This window comes from Petromyzon marinus, chromosome 4 (genome assembly GCF_048934315.1).
Source record: "Petromyzon marinus isolate PM22_M1 ecotype Great Lakes invasive population chromosome 4, UKy_Petmar_22M1.pri1.0, whole genome shotgun sequence".
Taxonomy (NCBI): Eukaryota; Metazoa; Chordata; class Hyperoartia; order Petromyzontiformes; family Petromyzontidae; genus Petromyzon; species Petromyzon marinus.
Genome location: NC_133670.1, coordinates 26,559,664 through 26,581,809, shown reverse-complemented (window position 1 = coordinate 26,581,809; position 22,146 = coordinate 26,559,664). Strand labels below are relative to the sequence as shown.

Here is a 22,146-nt window from a genome sequence, read left to right as displayed (position 1 = left end):
ACGTGACTTTACCGAACGAACCAAGAAGATGAATCCCTGCAGTCACGAAAGCTTTAAATCGAAGTTTAGTTTTAGTTTAGTAATCTCGTCCTCACCTCCGTGTCACTGTTCAGGTTCCACAGATCGAGCCGCCCCATTCCATCTACAGACGCAAAGAGCGATGGGTGGACCGGAGACCACATCACGTCGTACACGTAGTCCGAGTTGTCCTCAAAAGAATAGAGTGGCTTGTTGTTCTGCAGCAGAGAAAAGCACAAAATACTAAGATCTGAACATTCTCCATGTTCGAGACAGGTGCCCTTATTTATGTGCTCATTCTTAGAAAGCCCCTGGGACTGGAGGAATCAACAAGTGACGTTCACGGGAACAGTAACCATGGTAGTAGCGATAAAAGAGTGGTTGAATGAGTGGGTGGAAAACTATGTGAGTAAGTGGGTCAGTGAGAGAGAGTGGGTGCGCAACTGGGTGGGTGAATGAGTGTGAGTCGGTGAGTGAATAGGTGCGAGCTAAAGTGACCCTTCGGGATAGTGATCCGTTGGGTGACTTCAATGCCCGAGTGGGTCATGATGCAGACACCTGGAGCAGAGTGATTAGAAGTAATAACGGTAGGCGGCTGCTACAATTCTGTGCAACCCATGGGCATGTAATTACCAATATGCTTTTCCGACACTGGCGCATCCACACATAATAGATGCATGCCGTATCCAAGCTATAACATATGCTGGACTATTTATTGATGGAACAGTGGATGTGGGCCCATGTCCTTAACACCAGGACCTTCTGTGGAGCTGATCTGCCCACTGACCATTGGCTTGTCATCTGCAAGATGCACCTGCCATTCTTCCACTCTGGAGGTGGGTGCCCACCTCTGACCCCATTCAAATACACAATAGAATGGTCTCAACTAGCTGACGAGTTGCAAGTAGGAATTTCAACATCGCTTGCAGCTGGGGTTGACATCTCCCCTCCCCCTCCTGATGCTGAGGGAAAATGGCTGAGTATCAGGACTGTGGCTCATGCAGCTGCAATGACTGCATTGGATATCCCCACTCCAGACCTCCCGAGAGACCCTGGCTGAAAGAGGTATTTTCAGCTGGCTGAGAGAAAATGACAGACCCACTCCCGTCGTCCACAACATCCAACGTTGGAGAATGAGGAGGCTTATCACAGCCTTTGCTCAGAGATTCGGAGAGCAGTGCGGCACTGCAAGAATGAGTGCTGAGGAGATGCAATCTGCCTGAGTAGTCTGCAATCACTGTTTAATCCCATCAAAAAATAACTTGCAGCGCTTTACCTATCATCATCCATAAGGCGAATAACGGTGATCCGATCTCCGACCCCCAATAACAAATCTGCAGGAATGAGAGTATTTCTATGAGGTCTTGGGGAGGGGCATTCCCTCAGCCCAAATAACATCATGGAGAAAGATGATGCCCCTGCTCGAGCTGTGGTGCCTCAAATATTGGCTGATGTAACCACCCCTTGTGAGTGGCTGGCTGAAGTGCAATCTGATGAGGAAGTACGAGCGGTGATCCAGAGTCTGAGACCAAGAAAAATGCTGGGTAGAGGACGAACTCCCAAGGAAACTGCTGAGGGAGGGTGGTGTCTGTGTGTAGAATTCCCTACATGGCATCATCACAACTGTATGGACCACAGCACAATTTCTGCGGGATTTAAATGAGACCCTAGTAGTCCCCCTCATCAAGGGGGATCCGTGCAGATTGTAACAACTAACGGGTATCTCCCTCCTCAGTGTGCTGGGAAAGGTCCTGGCAAAGATTATTCAACTTCTTGCCAGGCATGCTGAGAAGTAGCTTTCGGAGCTTCAATGTGGTCTCAGGCCAGGGCGTTCCTGCACAAATGCCATATTCTCTGTCCATCTGCGAGAGCAGAGGTGCAAGGAATTCCAACAGGATACACATCTCTGCTTTATTGACCTGGTCAAGGCCTATGATGCCATCAATAGGCCAGGGCACTGGGTTGTTCTTTGTGCTTTCGGAGTCCCTGACTCTCTGCTCATAGACCACCTTCACCGTGGGCAGACCCGGGTAAAGCCACATGGCCAGGAGTCGGAGCAATTTCCTAGTCATCCTGCGGTGCAACAGGGATGTCCTCTGGTAATCACATTTACTGGGCAGTTGACGGCAGTCGCTCTCCAACAACAATGGAGGGCAGAGGAGAGACGCTCACAACAACGAGCTGAGCGCCGAGCGGTTCAAATGCAGAAAGTTGGCACAGTAAGGGGCGTAGCTGGTAAATCTGGCAGTCACCTCAATCAATAACCAATAGCACCTGGGTCTGTCGCATGACCTCCTGTCAGTGAGCTTTCGGCACTTCACGTGGCCTTGCAGTGAATCTGACTTGGCACAAGCTCAGTGGTGACGTCACCGCAGTTGTTATTGTTGTATGTATAGTATGTTGAACTTCTTTCACATCGTACGTAGCCAACCGAGCTAATTGGAGGTGCGGGGGAAGGACAACAAACGAGTGGATGAGTGAGTAAGTATGTGAGTTAGGTGAGTGAATAGATACGTGACCAAGTGGGTGAGTGAGTGGGTGGATAAATGGCTGAGTATTTGAATGGGTGAGTGAATGGGTGGGTAAGTGGGTGAGTGAGTTAGTTGATGAGTGGGTGAGTTGAGTGGGTGGGAGAGTGAGTAGGCGAGTAACAGACCTTCGTGGTCCAGAGCTTGATTGTCCAGTCAAACGAAGAGGTGAGAAAGAGGTGAGAGAAGTCAATGGGTCCTGCAGCAGAGTGGCTGTGAATGCCAGTCACTGGTCCCTGGTGCCCTTCAAACACCTCACTGATCCCTGCTTTGCTGGAACATGCACATTGCCAAATACATTCTTAAGCCAGAGTGTAACAACAACAGTCCCGCTCGAGCGCGCATCGAGGCACTGCTCATCTCCTGTTTACAGCCCTGAGTCAGTGACCATGGAAATGCCAGATTCCATTACACTCCCTTTGTGTATGTGCGAGTGTATACACGTACGTGTGTTTGTGGATGTGCACTGCGTGTTTCCTATGCATGTCAATTGACAGCTTGGATACCGGTGCAAACGAGACATTTCATTCCAAGGGATTTTCCAGGGTGAAGTATTTAAACAGATAAAACTCACAATCAGTAACCTCACCTCCCATGCCTGCAGGCAGTGTATACCGAACCCTCTTCACTGCCCACCACAAAGTTATTGACGTCACCGACAGGAAAGGTCATGCAGGTGACTGCGATCGACTTGGACTGTTTGTGCACGAGTTCCATGCTGTCCTGTTTGACCACATGGAAGAAACGTGCTCAGTTGCCAAGACGTACGAAAACACATAACGCAATACTCATTAGCGTTGCTGTAAAGATAAATAACATCACAAATCAGCAGACGATATGCCTCCTTCTCGCATGTGTTCTTCCACGTAATTTTTTTACACATTCCATCAGTCAACACAGCTTTTCTTCTGGGAACATTTTTTGTCAGCAGTCTGGCTTGCTAAATGTTTATTGTCAAGGACCCTCTCTGTTAGCGGTCCTAGTTCGATGTACAATTATACAACACAAAATAGAAAAAAGGCAGAGGTGTGGAGGAAGACATATGTGAATGTGGAGGCACGTTGTCTGCTTATTTATTTTGTTACTTAGATTCACCACAATGACATGAATTATCACTCTTCTATCGCAACTCGCATGTTTACTGTTCCGTGAGCTTCATCTGTTGATTCCGCCACCCATGTTGAGGACGATCTACCAGACACAGACTCTTTCATCTCATCCACCGCACCGTGTTCAACCACTACCAACACCACACTGCAGGTCACAACACACACTCACTCACCCACCACTCCCTTCCTCATACACTCACCCATTCACTCCTTTACTCACTCACCGACTTACCACACTGCAGGTCACAACACTCTTCCCTCGCACTGCTCCACTTTGGAATTCCCTCCCATCGTCTCTTTTCACCGGGCTCATATAATAATAACCTTGCTCAATTCTAGACGCATGCCAACTCTTGTTTATCACAGTTTTGATAGCGCTGTTTGATTTGGCTGCTTGATATACCTGTGCTCAGCAACTCAGTTTAATAAAATAAATGTGGTTTGAGAGTGCACTTTGGCGAAAGTAAAGACATTCATAACAAATAGATATGTTACAGAACTGGGTATGTGTAACAGGTGTGGTCATAGGGATGATATCTTGTGCGTATATTGATGCCAGCCAGTAACGAGTCTGTTGAAATTGCCCAATAGAAGAGTAACGCTGGCCCATGATTGGTCAAGGACAGATGGGCGGTACATTGCGTCCCGCGCCTTCCCCCAGATGCAAGTCGGTAGACTCGGGACTGCCACATCAGAGCACAAGAGACGCATTTGAAGGTGTTCTGCTGCCTGGGTCGAGTCAGGGCCTGGGATGGTTGCGTTGCAGGTCCTGCTGGTGTGCCAGCGTGTCAGTCTGCCAGCGTGTCAGTCTGCCAGCGTGTCAGTCTGCCGGCGTGTTAGTGTGCGACGTGTCAGTGTGCCGTGTGTTAGTGTGGTGGTGTATCGGTGAGTCGGCGTGTTCTTGTGCTGGAGTGTCAGTGTGGTGACATAGTAGTGTGCTGGCGTGTAAGTGTGCCGGAGTGTCGGTGAGTCGTCGTCTTAATGTGCTGGTATGTTAGTGTGCTAGCGTGTAAGTGTGCTGGGGTGTCAGTGTGCCGAAGTGTTGGCGAGTCGGCGTGTTAGTGTGCTGGCATGTTGGTGTGCCCACGTGATGGGGAGTCGGTGTGAATAAACGGGCACCATTGTGGTTCTTCAAATTCACCTGGAGGCTCCGTAGCTAACGAGTAAAAGTGAGGAGCGCTGGGGCCCTCGAGTAAGAGAGGGACGCTGAGCAGAAGCAAGAATACAATGCACGAGTACTGCCGAAATTTGACAAATTTATGTAACAATAACCACCCTTTTGTTCTTGGTGAAGATTACGGCCAGAAGGATGAGACACCGTGAGCACGGGTTACAAATGCATGGCTATGTTTGAAGTACCTGTGGCTGGGACAACATGTCCAGACTCCAGGAACACATTCGTCCGTCTGTGGACACGCTGATGAGATTGTGCGCGTTCTGTGTCCCCACCACATTCACGCAATACACCGGGTGCTGACAACCAACGGACAAAACAAGAGTTAGAGAAAATATCAAAATAATTTCCTGCTCAAATGAGCACTGAGGCAATGCCTATCTCCCGTTTACAGCCCTGAACTAATGATCGTGGAAATTCCACATTACTATGGCGGTGGTAAATCTCCGCTATTGATATTCTCCACAACGTGGTCGTTGTTTTAGCCACCATGGAGGAAGTTATGATTGGCCGAGTCAACCAATCAGTCCTTTTGTGCAATATTTGTGTTTTTCACATGTAGTCACTAGACTGCAGCAGACACAACACACATAGGTGGATCCATAAACACAATTCGCAATTCCCTCTGGGATTGTCCGAATTGCAATCGTGACCAGCATCATGAAAATGACAAAAGCAAAAACATTAAAAAAAACACAACAATGCTGCAAATAGAAATGAGAGAAAGGGTTAAATTGGTCAAGTAAGGTTGCCACCTGTGTTTGGGTGGCAGAAATCGATTTTTATTGTGATCTGGTGGTATTGTTAAACTGTATTACAGTATATACTCTCATTTGATAGACCTAGGCTGAATGAGAAAAATGTCCAGGTTTGGTCTAAAGTGGAAAAGGTGCCAGACCCTAGATTCAAGATGGTCTTACGGCTTACCGTATGTGCTGCTGCTGACAGGGGGGTCCTCTGTACAGGCGTCATGCGATTGCTTCGATTGTCCCAAAGCACAATCTGACCCGAGTAGGTGCCACCAACCACCAGATTTGGATGAAAACGAGCAAAGCTTGCAGACATCACAGCTGACTGCACTCAAACAGACACCCACATTGCATTTCTCATTGTTAATTCTGCACTCATTATTTCCTCCACCCATATTGAAGACTTGGGAACATTAACAATGGTAGTAGCAATGGAAGAGTAATCAGGTGACTGACCGACTGCTGGTGAGTGAGAAAGTGACCGGAGTAAATCAGTGAGTTCTGGGTCATCAATAACCCTGGTTGATTTACTCTGAATTCTATCAAGTGCAGCGATGTAATCACTGGGTGCTCCAACCGAGATGACAGCTGGATTTCAACTTCAGCCTCATGTGCTCTCTCTATAGCAGTATAAATGTTTTAAGGCATTGGTGAGGTAGCTTGGATTGCAATAAACACAGACCACACTTTTCACTCACCTGGCAATGGAAGACATACTCAGGAGTAGTTTTCTTGAATTTTGTGTTCCAAACCAAGGCCACTCCATCAGGCTCATGGGGACTATCTTCATTGTTATTATAGGTTGCAACGAGCAACTCGGGGTACTGTGGGATCATATAACACATATAACACAACACAATCAGCATCAATTTGGAGACTCAACATATCTGTCCTCGACACAAAAAAAGATTTGTGAGAAACGAGGGCAAATATACTATGCTGTGACTTAGGCCTGCCGCTGTGCCGTTTTAATGTTCACGCGAGCCACTTGGTGTGTGCATTACTAAAATTTCACTTGGGAATGATTACTGGCTCCTGAAATTTGGAACCGTTAATCCATCCTGAAAACGATGACTGGTTTATCGGTTACTGTTTGACAACCTACGCATTAACACAGCACCACAAACCTGGGCAGACCAGTCCAGGCTGGTGATCACTCGACGTTTGGACCAACGTTCATCGTAGAACTGCCTGTTCAAGGAGAGCTTGGCACCTGCCAGTACTTCCCTACACACACACACAAGAGTCCCAGTATAGCAGTGCACACCATGCCATATACTCAATTTAAAACTACATTTTAGTATCATCATTAGACCTCCTTTGCCAGTACCAAAATATAAGAATAGGGTTTTTCCCCTTTTTTCTGGCAACAAAACTGACACCTTTTTACAAGGATTCATGTCTGCATTAACCACAATACCTGCAGTCAAAATGCAAACAAAAACATACTATGATAATATATGCATTGTCCTTGACACTGATTGTTTTTTGTTTGCATTTTGACTGCAGGTATTGTGGTTAATGCAGACATGAATCCTTGTAAAAAGGTTTCAGTTTTGTTGCCAGAAAAAAGGGGAAAAACCCTATTATTACATTTTACTTATATTAAATCTGGTTTTCATGAGTGGTCCACGATACGTTCCGGAATCACATTAGAACACCATTCCAGTGGACAGAACTCAGGGAACTTAGCTAATGCATCAAATCTGGATTTGCATATTCTTATATACATTATACTTTAAGGCATAAGGGCTCCCTTCCTCCCTCCCCCTCTCACTCCCAAAGACCAGAATGATAAAGCGATTTTGTTTGTTCAGTGATTCATTAGTAGCTCATCTGTAAACAGCATCACAGTAGTTCAAAAGTGGTAAAAAGATAGCTTCAACAATTTACAGGCGCATTCGAATGGGAAAACAATGTTTGTTTCGATATAAAAACCTATTTTTGGTTTTATTTTCTTTTAGATATGATCAATATGGGGTGGAAATGTAATTTTGGAATCAATCAGTATAACTATTTATTTCAAGCACTCGGTTTGTTTAATGATATTGGTTCTAATATCCGTCATAGGTGGAGAATGAAACTGGATTTTTATTTGAAGAAAAGAGCATGATATTCTTTTTTTAGGATTTAGGAGCAATTTTAGTGATAATTGATGTTGAATTAAGTCGAAATCGTGTTGGAGATTCTGTTTGACTTCGTTTGGAAATGTACCCAATACTAGTGTAGTGGGTTCTAGTGACGTCGGAGACGGATCTTTGGAGGCGACACTTTATTCAATACAAATACTCGGCAGTACAGTCCCAGTCTCACACTGCCTCTGGGCTAACGTGCCCTGTCACGGGGCTACAGCTCTGGTCCTCCGGCTACGGGTGCCCTAAGGGAGGCTGCACTAACCCGACCCAGCCAAGGTGCGGGTTCCGACCACTGGTCCACTCGGACCCGGCGCTTACAAGGACGTCGGGCCGGGGGTTCCCAGGGTCTCACCACTGGGCCATACAGAATGTCGGCCCTTACAAGGGCAGCGGGGCTAGGGGTCCCAGGGTCCTATCTAGCTGGTCTTCTGGCTTCTGTCTTGGACTGGCCCCGGACCCTTCCCAGGGTCCGGCTTTTATACCCAGCACCGGTGCTTCAGCCGTGGCTCCGCCTACCTTGCTGGGATCCCCTGGAGGGGGCTCCGGGAGATCCCAGGACACCCCGTAGCCCCCTCCTATCGGGAGGGGTCCCGGGGGATCCTAGGACACCCCGCAGCCCCCTCCTGCTTTCCGGCTAGGGATATAACGACTGCCCCTGCTGGACCCTGACTGCCCCTGCAGGTAAGTGTACACAGCCCATCGACATCGCTACACTAGCATGACTGCCATTAGCCAAGTCAATCCACACCAGCCAGGATTAAAACTAAGAACCTTCAAATTTCGAGCTGCTTACTATAGCACTGAGGCATGGCCAGTTAGTCAACAACACTTTATATACTTGCAATTTACTTTAAATTTAAACATATACTACATATATGAATGTAAGCAAAACACAGGTGTCAGAAACATACAAGCAAACAGTCTCAAGAATCGACTTATGATGATAAAAAATGGTGTTTTAAAAAACATGAATTTTGAAATTACCCATCAATTTCTTCGTTATCACGGCCACTGTAGTCAAAGAATATGTCCTGATGTTCAGCCAGGGCACGCTCCATGATGCGTGACGTTCGGTCAAAGAAGTTGAGGAAGTCATCGGAGTGAAGCACCTGTTCCTTCTCCTCTTCTGTGAGCTCGCATGGATGTACTGCAAGTCGCACATTCTTTTTAATTAAAATATTTCACCTGCAAACTACTTTGACAGAAAATCTCATTTGTTAGGGTGTCTTTGGTGTCAATTGACACATACATTGCAAACACATAAAAACACGTATACAATAATAACCACTGTTCACCACGAAATGGCAGTTATGTCACCACGGCGCTTGTGCCTTGCTAGGTGCACTTTGAGGCCACTGAAGTGTCTAAGGCCCGCTGGCAGAAGGTTACGGAACAGAACCAGATGCCATGGTTTGACTGACTGAGATGACTGGCAGATGCACCAACTGTGCTCTTCACTGTGCCAATTCTCTACGTTTTAAGCCGCCCGGTGCTCTGTTTAATGTTATGAGCATCGCTCCTCTCCCCTTCATTATGGCTGGAGGGCGACTGCCTCCAACTCCCCAGCATCGTACTTCACAAACCTCTTGCACAAAGGCCGATCTTGACACTGCTGATAAAAGTCATCGCCAAGTCTAATCAGCTCCACATCCTTCTGCACCATATCAGTTCATCTCTTCTCAAGCCTTTCATATGCCCGTTTAGCCCCATCAATCCGGCCAAACAGAAGCTGCTTGGGCATGCGGTAGCTGCGCAGGTGAGCTACATGACCAGCCAACACAACCTCACTTGCAGGAGGAGTTCAATGATGGTACTGTGTTCAGATCTTTCAAGAAACTGCGAGTTCCTCACACAATTCAGTCTGGTTAAACCCAGGATGGATTGTAGGCAGACTAGCCTGAATGTTTCAAACCAGCACAGATATTCTTTTAAAGAGCTCCACGTCTCCCAAGCATACAGAATTGAGGGCATAACTGTGGCCGAGAAAACCTGGAGCTTTGTATGGAGCGACAGGCCAGGCAGCTTCCACACAGCGTCATGCAGCTGATGAAAAGATAATGCCGCTCGACTGATTTGGAGTAAGACCTCGGCTGCCAAACCGGAGCTGGTCATAAGCACACTGCCCAAGCACGGAAACGTCCTTCACTCTCTCCACAACTTCTTCTCATGACTTATGGGAAGTTGAGGGAGGGGAGCATTTGATGACATAAATACCAAGGCAGGTGCATTGTTTTTGTGGGGATTATGGTAAGGCCCGATCTCTTAGTAGCATACTCCAGGTTCAGCATTCACGTCTCCAACTCCTTCTCAGAATGGACAGCAATCACAAGATCATCTGCATACATATGGTTGTCCAATAAGGCAGCCATCTTTGGACCACACCTGGCCATCGATCAGCCTCTCATTGTATCTGTACTAGATGAGAATTCCACCAGTAAACCCTTACATATTCATCAAAAGATTCTGGAACTCCGTGGTAAATGAATACATAAAATAGTGTAAGGGCCAGATGACATCCCTGATGCACCCCAAACATGAACAGAAAATGGCTCTGATACCTGGCCACACAACTTTACCCAGGCCTGCCCACTATCACAAAGGTCCTTATTGATTGTGACCAGACAGTTTGCAACCCAGAAAGCACGAATAACCCAGAGCCCTGGCTTATTGATGGTATCATAGGCCTTGACCAGGTCCATCAAGCAGAGATGTAGGTCTTGTTGAAATTCTTTACACCTCTGCTGAAACATACAGACAAAGAAAATGTCATCCATTCAGGACCGCCCCAGTCTGAAACCACATTGGGGTTCTGCAAGCTTCTCTTCAGCATGTCTGGAAAGGTGATGTTGAATGATTTTTGCCATGACCTTTCACGGCACACTGAGGAAGGAGATTCCCCAGTAGTTGTTTCAATCAGTGCAGTCTCCATTTTTTATGGGGATCACCAGGGCACCCATCCTGTGTACCAAACAGTTGTAATAAAGTAATATAGGTCAGTCTGCAAGCTTCGGATCAACATTCGCACTCACTTCCTGAACAGATGGCAAGTCAGCCAACCACTCTCAAGGAGTGGCTACTTTCTTTAGCACTGCACAGCTCTCCGAACCTCTGAGCAAAGGCTGCGGGTACACCTCCTCGTTCTTGGACGTGAGATGTTGTAGACGATGGAAGTGGGCCTGCCTCTTTCAACGAGCCAGAACACCTCCTCAATTAGCCAGGGTTTCTGTCGAGGTCTGGACTGCGTAGCCACTGCAGCCATAGGGGCTGCATGAGTCCGCTATCTTAAGACTCACCCATTTTCCCTTGGCATCAGAAGGGGGGGAAGATTCCATCTCCAGTTGCAAGTGATGAACTTTCCGCTTGCAACCTTTATCAACTAGGTGAGACCAGGCTGTTGTGGGTATGAGTGGGGTTCTTGATGGATGATTGCCACCACAGTGTAAGTATGGTAGGATCATCTTACAGATGAAAAAACAATAGTAGGCAGGAAGATCAGCTCGACGGTAGATCCTGGTGTCGAGGACATGGGCCAACATTTGCTTTTCCGTAACTATGTAGTCCAGCAGATGTTTTTTTATTGGACCCGCCGTGCATCCATGATGTGTGAATCCACCGATGCAGGAACAGTGTTTTCGGTGATTAAAAGCCCATGGGCTGCACAGAAGTCTAGCAGCCTTCTACTGTTGTTATTGAACTGATCTGGCCCATGCCTTCCAAACACTCCAGACCAGGTGTCTGCGTCATGACCCACTCGGGCAATAAATTCACCCAACAGGATGACTATTCCGAGGGGCCACTTTAGTCAGCATCTGGTAAAGGTCATAGAAGGCTTCTAACACATCAGCCTTGTCTGCAACCCTCCAATGATGTTACATCATCAGTGGGGGTGTAAGCCACCACGATCATCCCTCTCCTCCAGTTGATGGGTGAACGAGCCAACAATAGTCTGGGACGTTCAGCATACCACACCTTGCATCCATGCTCCCATACCCCCTTCATAATTTTGTTCAAAATAAGTGCCACTCCCTGTCGTTTGGCAGTTTCCTGCTCTTAGTGGAGAACTTTCCACCCTTCATGGTGACTGGATCCAGAACCAATCCACTGAATCTCCTGTATACCACAGATGTCCAAGCGGCACTGGTCCAGCTCCCATTCATATACACATGCACACTCATACATAACCATATACATGTGCACACTCAACAACCGCCATTCGACACTAAGTGGCGGTGACATCACCACGATGCTTGTGCCAGGCCATGTGCACCTTGAGGCCACGTGAAGTGTCGAACGCCCACTGGCAGGTCACAGGGCAGACCCAGATGCCACAGCTCGACTGACTGAGACAACTGGCTGACGCACCACCTGTGCCCCCTACTATGCCAACATGCTATGCTTTAGCCACCTGGCGCTCCGCTCGTTGTTGTGAGCGTGGCTCCTCCGCCCTCCGTTGTTGTTAAGAGGGCGACTGCCTCCAACTGCCCAGTAGCATCCTTCACGAGCCTCCTCCACAGAGGCTGATCTTGACACTGCTGATACCAGTCATCGGCAAGTCCAATCAGCTCCACATCCTCCTGTACCAAATCACTCCATCTCTTCTCTAGCCCGTGCCGCGCCCATTTAGTCCCTTCGATCCGGCCGAACAAGATCTGTTTAGGCATGCGGTGGCTGGGCATGCGGGCTACATGGCCCAGCCAACGCAGCCTTGCCTGCCGTAGGAGCTCACTGATGGTACTTTGTCCAGATCTTTCAAGGATTTGTAAGCTCCTCACACAATCCAGCCTGGTTAAACCCAAGATGGATCGTAGGCAGGCCAGCCTAAATGTTTTTAACCTGAGAAGATGCTCCATTAGGGGGGTCCACGTTTTGCAATCGTAGAGAAGGGAGGGAATAACTGTGGCCAAGAAGACCTGAAGCTTAGTGCGGAGCGAGAGACCATGGTACCTTCCACACAGCGTTACGCAACCGATGAAAAGATAATGCTGCTCGACTGATTCGGAGTGAGACCTCTGCTGTTAAACTGGAGCCGGTCATGAGCACACTGCCCAGGTATGGGAAACTCTCCACTCTCTCCACAATTGCCCCATCACCAATTGGGAGTTGTGGGGGTGGAGTGTCCAATGGTACAAAATACCCAGGCAGGTGCTTAGTTTTGGTGGGGCTGATGGTAAGGCCCCACCTCTTAGTGGCAAGCTGCAGGTTCAGCAGCAGCGCCTCCAACTTCTCCCCTGAGTGAGCAGCAATAACCAGATCATCGGCATACATAACATGGTTGAGCAATAGGGAGCAATCCCTTGACGACATCTGGGCATCGATCAGCCTCCCATTGTATCTGTACCAGATGGAAATTCCTCCAAGTACAGCTATTGAAGGCTTCACGAACTACATGGTCAAAATAGATGTTAAATAATGTGGGAGCAAGAGGACATCCCTGTCGCACATACATGTGCACACTCACATATAACCATACAGACATGCACACTCGCACGTAACCATACACACATGTGGAAAAGAGGTCCACACGTCATTTCCTTGAGAGGTACTTTATTCTTCTTGGTTCTTTCGGTAATGTCACGTAGAATGGAAATAAAATAATAACGTGACTTTACCGAAAGAACCACGCAGATGAATCCCTGCAGTCACGAAAGCTTTAAATCGAAATTTAGGTACTTTATTATTCAGCAGTCTTTACCACACACGTGCACTCTTCCACACTCCGTTCCACCGCACGCATCTCCCTTTGCAATCCCCGCAACAGCCCCATGATCATGCCATGCACCATTAAATCACTCTCCTCTTGAACCTTCTAGAATCCCCCCTAAACTCCACACATGTTTACCTCTTTCACTTTTCACCTATTTATCGACATCTGAACGTCTTTATTTCTCGTTCCTATGTTTAACTCTTGCCCTTTTGAATTCGCTGGCCAATCCCCTGGTCCTTTACTCATCCTGGAATGGCAGTCGGAGCAGCTAATCAGGGCTCTCAGTCTTACATGCTGCCAGTCGAGCCCCCTCGATTCGCCTCGTCTCCAGTGTCGGCAACCCCTTTCTTGGCCCTTCTGCTGTTTCATGTATACTTAGTGGGGAGTACTTCTAGGTGTCCCTTACACATACAGTGAGGGATATAAGTATTTGATCCCCTGCTGATTTTGTACGTTTGCCCACTGACAAAGAAATTATCAGTATATAATTTTAATGCTAGGTTTATTTGAACAGTGAGAGACAGAATAACAACAACAAAATCCAGAAAAACGCATGTCAAAAATGTTATAAATTGATTTGCATTTTAATGAGGGAAATAAGTATTTGACCCCTCTGCAAAACATGACTTAGTACTTGGTGGCAAAACCCTTGTTGGCAATCACAGAGGTCAGACGTTTCTTGTAGTTGGCCACCAAGTTTGCACACATCTCAGGAGGGATTTTGTCCCACTCCTCTTTGCAGGTTTTCTCCAAGTCATTAAGGTTTCGAGGCTGACGTTTGCCAATTCGAACCTTCAGCTCCCTCCACAGATTTTCTATGGGATTAAGGTGTGGAGACTGGCTAGGCCACTCTAGGACCTTAATGTTCTTCTTCTTGAGCCACTCCTTTGTTGCCTTGGCCGTGTGTTTTGGGTCATTGTCATGCTGGAATACCCATCCACGACCCATTTTCAATGCCCTGGCTGAGGGAAGAAGGTCATCACCCAAGATTTGACGGTACATGGCCCCGTCCATCGTCCCTTTGATGCGGTGAAGTTGTCCTGTCCCCTTAGCAGAAAAACACCCCCAAAGCATAATGTTTCCACCTCCATGTTTGAGTGGGGATGGTGTTCTTGGGGTCATAGGCAGCATTCCTCCTCCTCCAAACACGGCGAGTTGAGTTGATGCCAAAGAGCTCCATTTTGGTATCATCTGACCACAACACTTTCACCCAGTTGTCCTCCGAATCATTCAGATGTTCATTGGCAAACTTCAGACAGGCATGTATATGTGCTTTCTTGAGCAAAGGGACCTTGCGGGCGCTGCAGGATTTCAGTCCTTCACGGCGTAGTGTATTTCCAATTGTTTTCTTGGTGACTATGGTCCCAGCTGCCTTGAGATAATTGACAAGATCCTCTCGTGTAGTTCTGGGCTGATTCCTCACCGTTCTCATGATCATTGCAACTCCACGAGGTGAGATCTTGCATGGAGCCCCAGGCCAAGGGAGATTGACAGTTCTTTTGTGTTTCTTCCATTTGCGAATAATCGCACCAACTGTTGTCACCTTCTCACCAAGCTGCTTGGCAATGGTCTTGTAGCCCATTCCAGCCTTTTGTAGGTCTACAATCTTGTCCCTGACATCCTTTGAGAGCTCTTTGGTCTTGGCCATGGTGGAGAGTTTGGAATCTGACTGATTGATTGCTTCTGTGGACAGGTGTCTTTTATACAGGTAACAAGCTGAGATTAGAAGCACTCCCTTTAAGAGTGTGCTCCTAATCTCAGCTCGTTACCTGTATAAAAGAAACCTGGGAGCCAGAAATCTTTCTGATTGAGAGGGGGTCAAATACTTATTTCCCTCATTAAAATGCAAATCAATTTATAACATTTTTGACATGCGGTTTTCAGGATTTTGTTGTTGTTATTCTGTCTTTCACTGTTCAAATAAACCTACCATTAAATTATAGACTGATCATTTCTTTGTCAGTGGGCAAACGTACAAAATCAGCATGGGATCAAATACTTTTTTCCTCTCACTGTATATCAACAACAGCCGCCATTTGTCTATAAGTGGCAGTGACATCACCATGGTGCTTGTGCCAAGCCAGGTGCACTTTGAGGCAATAACGTTGAGTGTGACAGTCTTGCTGACAGGTCACAAGATTAGCAACATACATACGAGATAGATATAATGGGTTTGCGGACTAAGATGATTGCACCACCTGTGTAACCCACTGTGCTACTTTTCAGAGTTTTAGCCACGAACACTCTGCTCGTTGTCCAGTAGCATCTTTAACGAGCCTCCTCCACAGAGGCCAATCAGCTCCAAATTTCGCTGTACCACCATCAGTCCATGTCTACTCTAGCCCGTGCCATGCCTGTTTATCCCCCTCTATCCGGTTAAAGAGAAGCTGCTTGGTTCATGATGTGCACACGTCCATGACTTACCATCTTCACCACTTTCTTTTCCTTCTTGTTTTTCCAGATCAGCATCAACAGCTGGCTTCGGCTGTATTATGTCGTCGTCTTCCTCATTGACTTGTAAAACAATCATAAAAGCGTCATATTAACTTCACACATAGGTTTTTGCAGCAATATTTCCATTCATAATATATATATATTTGGGATTAGGTTATGTAATGATTTGACTAAATTGATGTAAGACCCTCCTCCACCAGACACAGCCAAATGTTCACTCATACAAGTGTTTAGTGCACCATTGTTTCAGATCAATGGAAAGTGGAACAATCTCACAGCCAAATTGACTAATTAGAGTAAATTTCCCTTGAAACTGTGTTTCAAGAGACAGAATCCAGGAATTTAGAATAAATTCTAGGACGTTAAAGGTATTTGCATGGAAAAGAAAACCCAGATTCTTAAATTGCTTCAGCCCATCATTCCACTGGGGACATTAAAATAGGAACCACTTTGTGAGAATGATCAACAATTGCTGCCCTAAGGATAGACTCACCCCCACTATAGGAATGTGGAATATCCACAGTAACTTCCTCAAGCCTGTAAATAAATAAGAATATTTGGTATTTGCACCATTCTTACAGTGCAAATGATATCATGAAGGCACTATGGTTATGCTTTGTGAGCTTTACTGAACATTTCAGTTTTGAGTCAACTCAAGATGGTTGGCTACGTACAGTGCAAAAGAAGTTCAACATACATACTAAAAGTGATCAGCAGTAAATTCCACGTAGATGGGCCAGACACCACAAATATGAGTGGGTGAGTGGCTGAGTGAGCAGGAGGGGATCGGTGGTGTAGTGGTTAGCGTGGTGTGCTATGAACCCGGTAGCCCGAGTTTGATTCCTGCTCACGGTCAACACCAGTGATGAATATCTGAACTGGTCCTGGGCTTCCCCTAGGTCGACTGAGCCTCAAATGAGTATCTGGTGCAGTGTGTAAACATCACCACTGGGGAGAAAAAGACAGGCCATCCACCGGCCTTCATAGGTGCTCGCCAACAGCACTTGCCCCAACAGTCTATTAAGGCTATAGGGGGGATCTTTGTCTTTGAGTGAGCGGGTCAGTACGTAAGGGAGTAGATGGACTCTACACCGCAAGCCTGCAGGGGCCGTACCTTGATTTTTGATATGTGGGATTAAATCTAGATTTGAAGCTTTTGTGACTGCAGGAATCCATACTCTTTGTTTCTTTCGGTAAAGTCACATAGGTATAAAATAAAATAAATCACGACGTTTCGATTGCAACACAAGCAATCATCATCAGGTGGGAAAACCACAGCAAGAAAAAATATACTTCGGCAAAAAAATTTCCTGCTGTGGTTTTCCCACCTGATGATGCTTGTGTTGCAATCGAAACGGCGTGATTGATTTTATTTTATACCTACGTGACTTTACCGAAAGAACCAAAGAGTATGTGGGATTAAGTTAACAGAAATGTAAACAGGAGGTAAGCACTGTCTTAATGCTCATTTAAGCAAGCTCTCACTGGGACTTATTATACAGGAAAACCTCGCAAAACGCAGTTTTATCTAAACCGTGCTTTGGCTACACATGGTTTACTTAATGATAACTGTTTTCCGGAACATGCGGGTGATGCTTCCGTTGCACGTGGCTTGACATTGCTAAGATAGAAGTGAGAATGCTGCATCCGTTGGAAGGTACTAAGGGTGTGGATTAATCGACTGTGAGAATTATTTATTTACCACATATGTTTTTGTGTAAATATTATTTGTGCATGTTTTTTTTTCAAAGGTTCACACCCATTGCCACATGCGTCTTGCCGTCCACACATTACGGACGTCAGTTATAGGCGAGGATCGGCGCAAGTGGTGCGGGAAGAGTAATGGAGACGCGGATTTTGTGAAATTGAAAAAGTGTACACACACACAAGAAATGGAGATACTCAACATTCATTAGCACAATAACAATTGGAGGGAATTATGAAGAGTTAGTTAAACAAAAAGGGGGTGATAAATTTGGGCCCAGGAACGCAACCCTATTTTTCCCATCAGGTATATTAATTGTCGAATGCAATGTTGCCCAACATGCTATTTCATATTCTTAGCTCTTTCGGTAAAGTCACGTAGAAGGGAAACAATAAAATAATAAAATATATATAAAACAACAAAATATATATAAACAACATAACCCCCGTGTCTGGCAAGATTTTCCTGTACAATGCTACATTGCAGTCGGGGTGGAAATAAGCCATTCCCTTATAATATCCTTACCATCTGTTTGCTGAGCTATGACAGGGGTCTGTGTTTCCTTGGCATATGACACCATTTCTCTGGCTGGCAAGTCGACGTGAGATACCTTGGTCATGCTGAGCTTCACTGCACGGCGGCTGCAATACACCAGACAGCTCAGAAGATAGCAGTCATTAAAACAAAACTATATCTGTATTTATTACATTTGATATTCACGCCATTCTTATAGTACAATGCTATCATGAAGATTATTATGTCTGTACGTATGTTCAACTTCTTTCGCACTGTACGTAGCCAACTGTGCTAATCGGAGGTATTTCACAGAGAGTCTACAGTCATGTGTCAGTTGTGACGATGTTGCAATGTGTAATTGAAATGAGTAATTTACAGAAAATATTTTATCACTGGAATGTTTGGCCAATACCAGTTACACTATGTTTTTTTGTTTACTATGGGAGAAAACTGGAGAACATGGAGGAAAGCCATGCAGAATAGGGGGAAAACATTTATAGAGACCAGAAAGGTGCCTGAGTCGGGAATCTAACCGAGGCCCTTCTTGTTACCACTAGGCCACCCTGTATTTATGTGTGTGTATATATGAGTAAATATATGCGTGTGCATTTGAGTATATAGTCATAATAGCCAAGTGATAGAAAACTAAATTAGTTTTACTTCAACAGGTAAGGTCTACTGAGCTATATAGATTATTTTCACAAGCAACCTGGCCACAAACACATGTTTCTAAATTTGGAGGGGAAACACCGAGGAGCTGGAGAAAAATCCACACAACCACGGGCAGAACATGCAAACTCCACAGTCGGGATCGAACCCACGACCTCTTGTATAGCAGGCAAGGACGTTAAAATCTCACCACCACATCTATGGTGGCATGGGATTGATTGCGGACTTGATGAAATTTAGTGGAAAAGAAAAAGGAGGGAGAGGGGAGAGGCGGAGAAGAAACCAAAGGTTCGGGTTGGTGGAAAGGAGATTAGAGCAACCATCTGAAAGGTTCCAGGAAAATCGACAAGGATAAATAATAAAGGGGGACGCATGCTCGGGGCTCTTTGACAGGTGGCTTCCTACGAGTGCGTGTGTGGTACAGTGTCAGGGATTTTTAATCAAGCCCTTACTCGAAGATCACCTCGTGTGGACTCCCTTTCATGAAGTTGGATTGCCAGTGTACTGCTAACCATTACAAAATGGCAACTACACTTGTGTAAGTGTGAGTGTATATATGTATATGTGTGTGGAGAATCCATGAGGTTTTTTTGGGTTAGATCGCATAAATATATAAAAGTGTTGTTACAACCCGCCACCACCCAAAACAGCCAACTAGTAAGGGTTGTCATATAAACAGAACGTGCCAATTCGTTACGAGTACAGCACACCGGTGTGTTGGAGAGCCAAGCCACAACATTTACAATCCGAGTACGACGTTTCGCCAGTATTTACAACAAGCTTCATCAGGACAGCCAGATTTGTGGAGAAGTCTAACTGTTTCGTTCCTTATATAGAGGCGTAGATGTGGTGACCACGCTTCTGCGTTCTCGCGCTAAGTGGGGGGGGGGGGATTACTGAGGCAACGTACAATATGCATGCGCAATATGCAAGCCCTTTGATCTTGTCCTTCTTGTCTAACGGTAATACCTAATGAAGTATGCTGCCCTTTATTGGCATGCATTTAAATAATGTATTATTTGATGATTCGCTTCCATGCAGCACTAAGGCGGTAGCTATCCAAACGGTAAAAATAATTTGGATTTCTTTCAATTTCGATAGATTCTCTAATTAGTCTTGGCCAGAAGTAAGCTTGTTTTGCACAGAACTTCAACATGATCAAAATCAATTGAGTGTATTGTTGGCACGCGTGTTCTGCCACTGCTGCCAGTTTTATTTGGGATAATTTAATATTTCTCTGATGTTATTTTAGTCTCGTGCTGATTATTCGTTCTGTTTGCACAACATAACATTTAGCACACGTGCAGTTAATCCTGTAAACACCGTCTGTTGATAGCTTCGGTAATACATCTTTTATATCAGATATTACTTTCTGTATTTTATGTACAGTGCCAAATCTGACTCGGATGTTTTGTTTTTCCAAACATCTGGCTAGTTTATCAGTGACTCCCGCAATGTACGGTATTTTGATCGTTTTAATTACTTGGGCAGTTTCAATGCTCGTGTTATTTGATTTGGTTTTGGCATTCAACGCCCTGTTGATTTGTGCATCATTGTAACCGTTCATTTGCAGCGCTTCTTTAACATGTTGAATTTCACTTCTCAGACTGTCACCATCTGACACTTTCTTAGCTCGATGAACGAGCGTCTTGATGAGAGCAGATTTCTGTGCGGGGTGATGGTGTGACTCTTTATTCAGATAGGCATCAGTATGCATTTTTTTTCGGTAAACAGTGTGTTATTTTTCCATTTTGACCCCGTCCGAGCAGAATATCAAGAAATGGTAGAGTTCTATCAGTTTCCACTTTCATGGTGAACTGGATGGATGGGTTTTGCGAGTTGAGATTATTTAGAAAAGCGTTCAGTGTATCTTTGCCGTGTGGCCAGACCACCAATGTGTCATCCACATATCTAAACCAAGCAGATGGTTTTAGTGTGCTTGAAGCTATTGCTTTTGTTTCAAAATCTTCCATGTACAAATTCGCTATCACAGGAGACAAAGGAGAGCCCATTGCTGCTCCTTCCTTTGTTTATAGAAGTCACCTTGCCACAAGAAGTAGGTGTTCTTTAGACAGTGTTCAGCTAGTCTTGGGATATCTTTGGCTAAACCTTTGTTCATTACCAGTGTCGAGTAATTGATTTGACTCGTTGACCAGAACCCTCGTGAACAGAGAATTCACATCAAAACTTATGAGAATATCATTAGGGTTAAGCTTAATATCTTTAATTATATTTACGAGATGTTCAGAGTTTTTTATGAACGAACAGGTCCTACCGATATAGGGCTGTATTTGTTTCGTTACATATTATGCTAATTTGTACGTGGCAGAGCCTATTGTACTATGGGTCTTAGATTTGTGAATTTTTGGTAGCCAATAAAGTCTTAGGTAGCCCATAAAGTCTTAAACTGTGTGGAGAATAGTGGCCATTGTTATTTGTGTTTATGTGACTGTGCATATCTGTCACTATATTAAAGTGTGTGTGTATAGCCCTTCGTTAGTTCTTAGCGATTTCCAGTTTTCCTAGCGTTTTAAACAGGTTAGTTTTTGCTAGCGTTCATTGGCACGTTTGTTAGCGTGTGTTAGCATGGGTTTGTTGGCTAACATGTGTATGTTTATGTGCACGTGTGTATGTATATATATGCTGGTTTGCTAACACACGTGTTTGTGTATTTGTGTGCGTGTTCATGTGTGCCATGTTTTTACATTTAATGTTTGAAGTACTACACACTAAAGAAGTTTACAGTCCAGTAGGGTACAGTAGTTTGTAAGTACAATGTAGTGCATAGTGTACAGTAGTGTGTTGTATACAATATTCCCTCGTAATTCACGAACTTCCTATGCGTGATTTTGGCTATCCAGAAATTGCATCTAGAACTCTACACGAGTGCATCGAGAGATAGAAAGAAAGTGATGAGAAAGAATGTGATGCGACAAAGGGATGAGATAAAGTGAGCCAACCCATTACACCTGAGTCTGTCCTCATGCCAGTGAGCATTCCTTACTTCACGTGGTCTCACGGTGTACCTAGCATGGCACAAGCAGTCATGATGTCACCGCTGCTTAGTGGTGAATGGCAGCAAACACGGTTGGCTACGTACCGTGCGAAAGAAGTTTAACATACATACATATTTGTGTGCTGAGCACAGGCCCTAAGGACCAAAAAGTAAAATGGCCAGCAGCAAAAAGCACTATACAAGTTGTAACAGTCAAGTTTCTCAAATCCCCCACACCGCCATCCACCCAGCAGTATAAATGGGTACATCACAGGCTATGATCAACAGGTCATGTGTGGTGGGGTAAATCTTAGGTACAGACTTGATACCTGAGTTCAGAATCTGTGTGCAGCTGCAACGCTGCAGGGTCTGTATCCCATTGAAGTGTCC

At 45.4% G+C, this 22,146-nt stretch overlaps 1 protein-coding gene across 4 annotated transcripts in view; it reads right to left on the bottom strand.

Annotated features, from left to right (window-relative positions):
- The window catches only part of LOC116937235 (cytoplasmic dynein 1 intermediate chain 1-like), a 58,200-nt gene that overhangs the window by 4,492 nt on the left and 31,562 nt on the right, over window positions 1–22,146 (bottom strand). For all 4 annotated transcript variants that reach the window (XM_032944313.2, XM_032944322.2, XM_032944318.2 and 1 more), the window contains 11 exons: window positions 22,086–22,145; window positions 18,102–18,217; window positions 15,842–15,931; window positions 8,698–8,860; window positions 6,706–6,805; window positions 6,277–6,402; window positions 5,757–5,903; window positions 5,015–5,128; window positions 3,136–3,269; window positions 2,675–2,819; window positions 96–236 (listed from right to left, as the gene is read on the bottom strand). In XM_032944313.2, the coding sequence (XP_032800204.1) occupies window positions 96–236; window positions 2,675–2,819; window positions 3,136–3,269; window positions 5,015–5,128; window positions 5,757–5,903; window positions 6,277–6,402; window positions 6,706–6,805; window positions 8,698–8,860; window positions 15,842–15,931; window positions 18,102–18,217; window positions 22,086–22,145 (1,336 nt within the window). The remainder of the gene's footprint in view (window positions 1–95; window positions 237–2,674; window positions 2,820–3,135; window positions 3,270–5,014; window positions 5,129–5,756; window positions 5,904–6,276; window positions 6,403–6,705; window positions 6,806–8,697; window positions 8,861–15,841; window positions 15,932–18,101; window positions 18,218–22,085; window position 22,146) is intronic.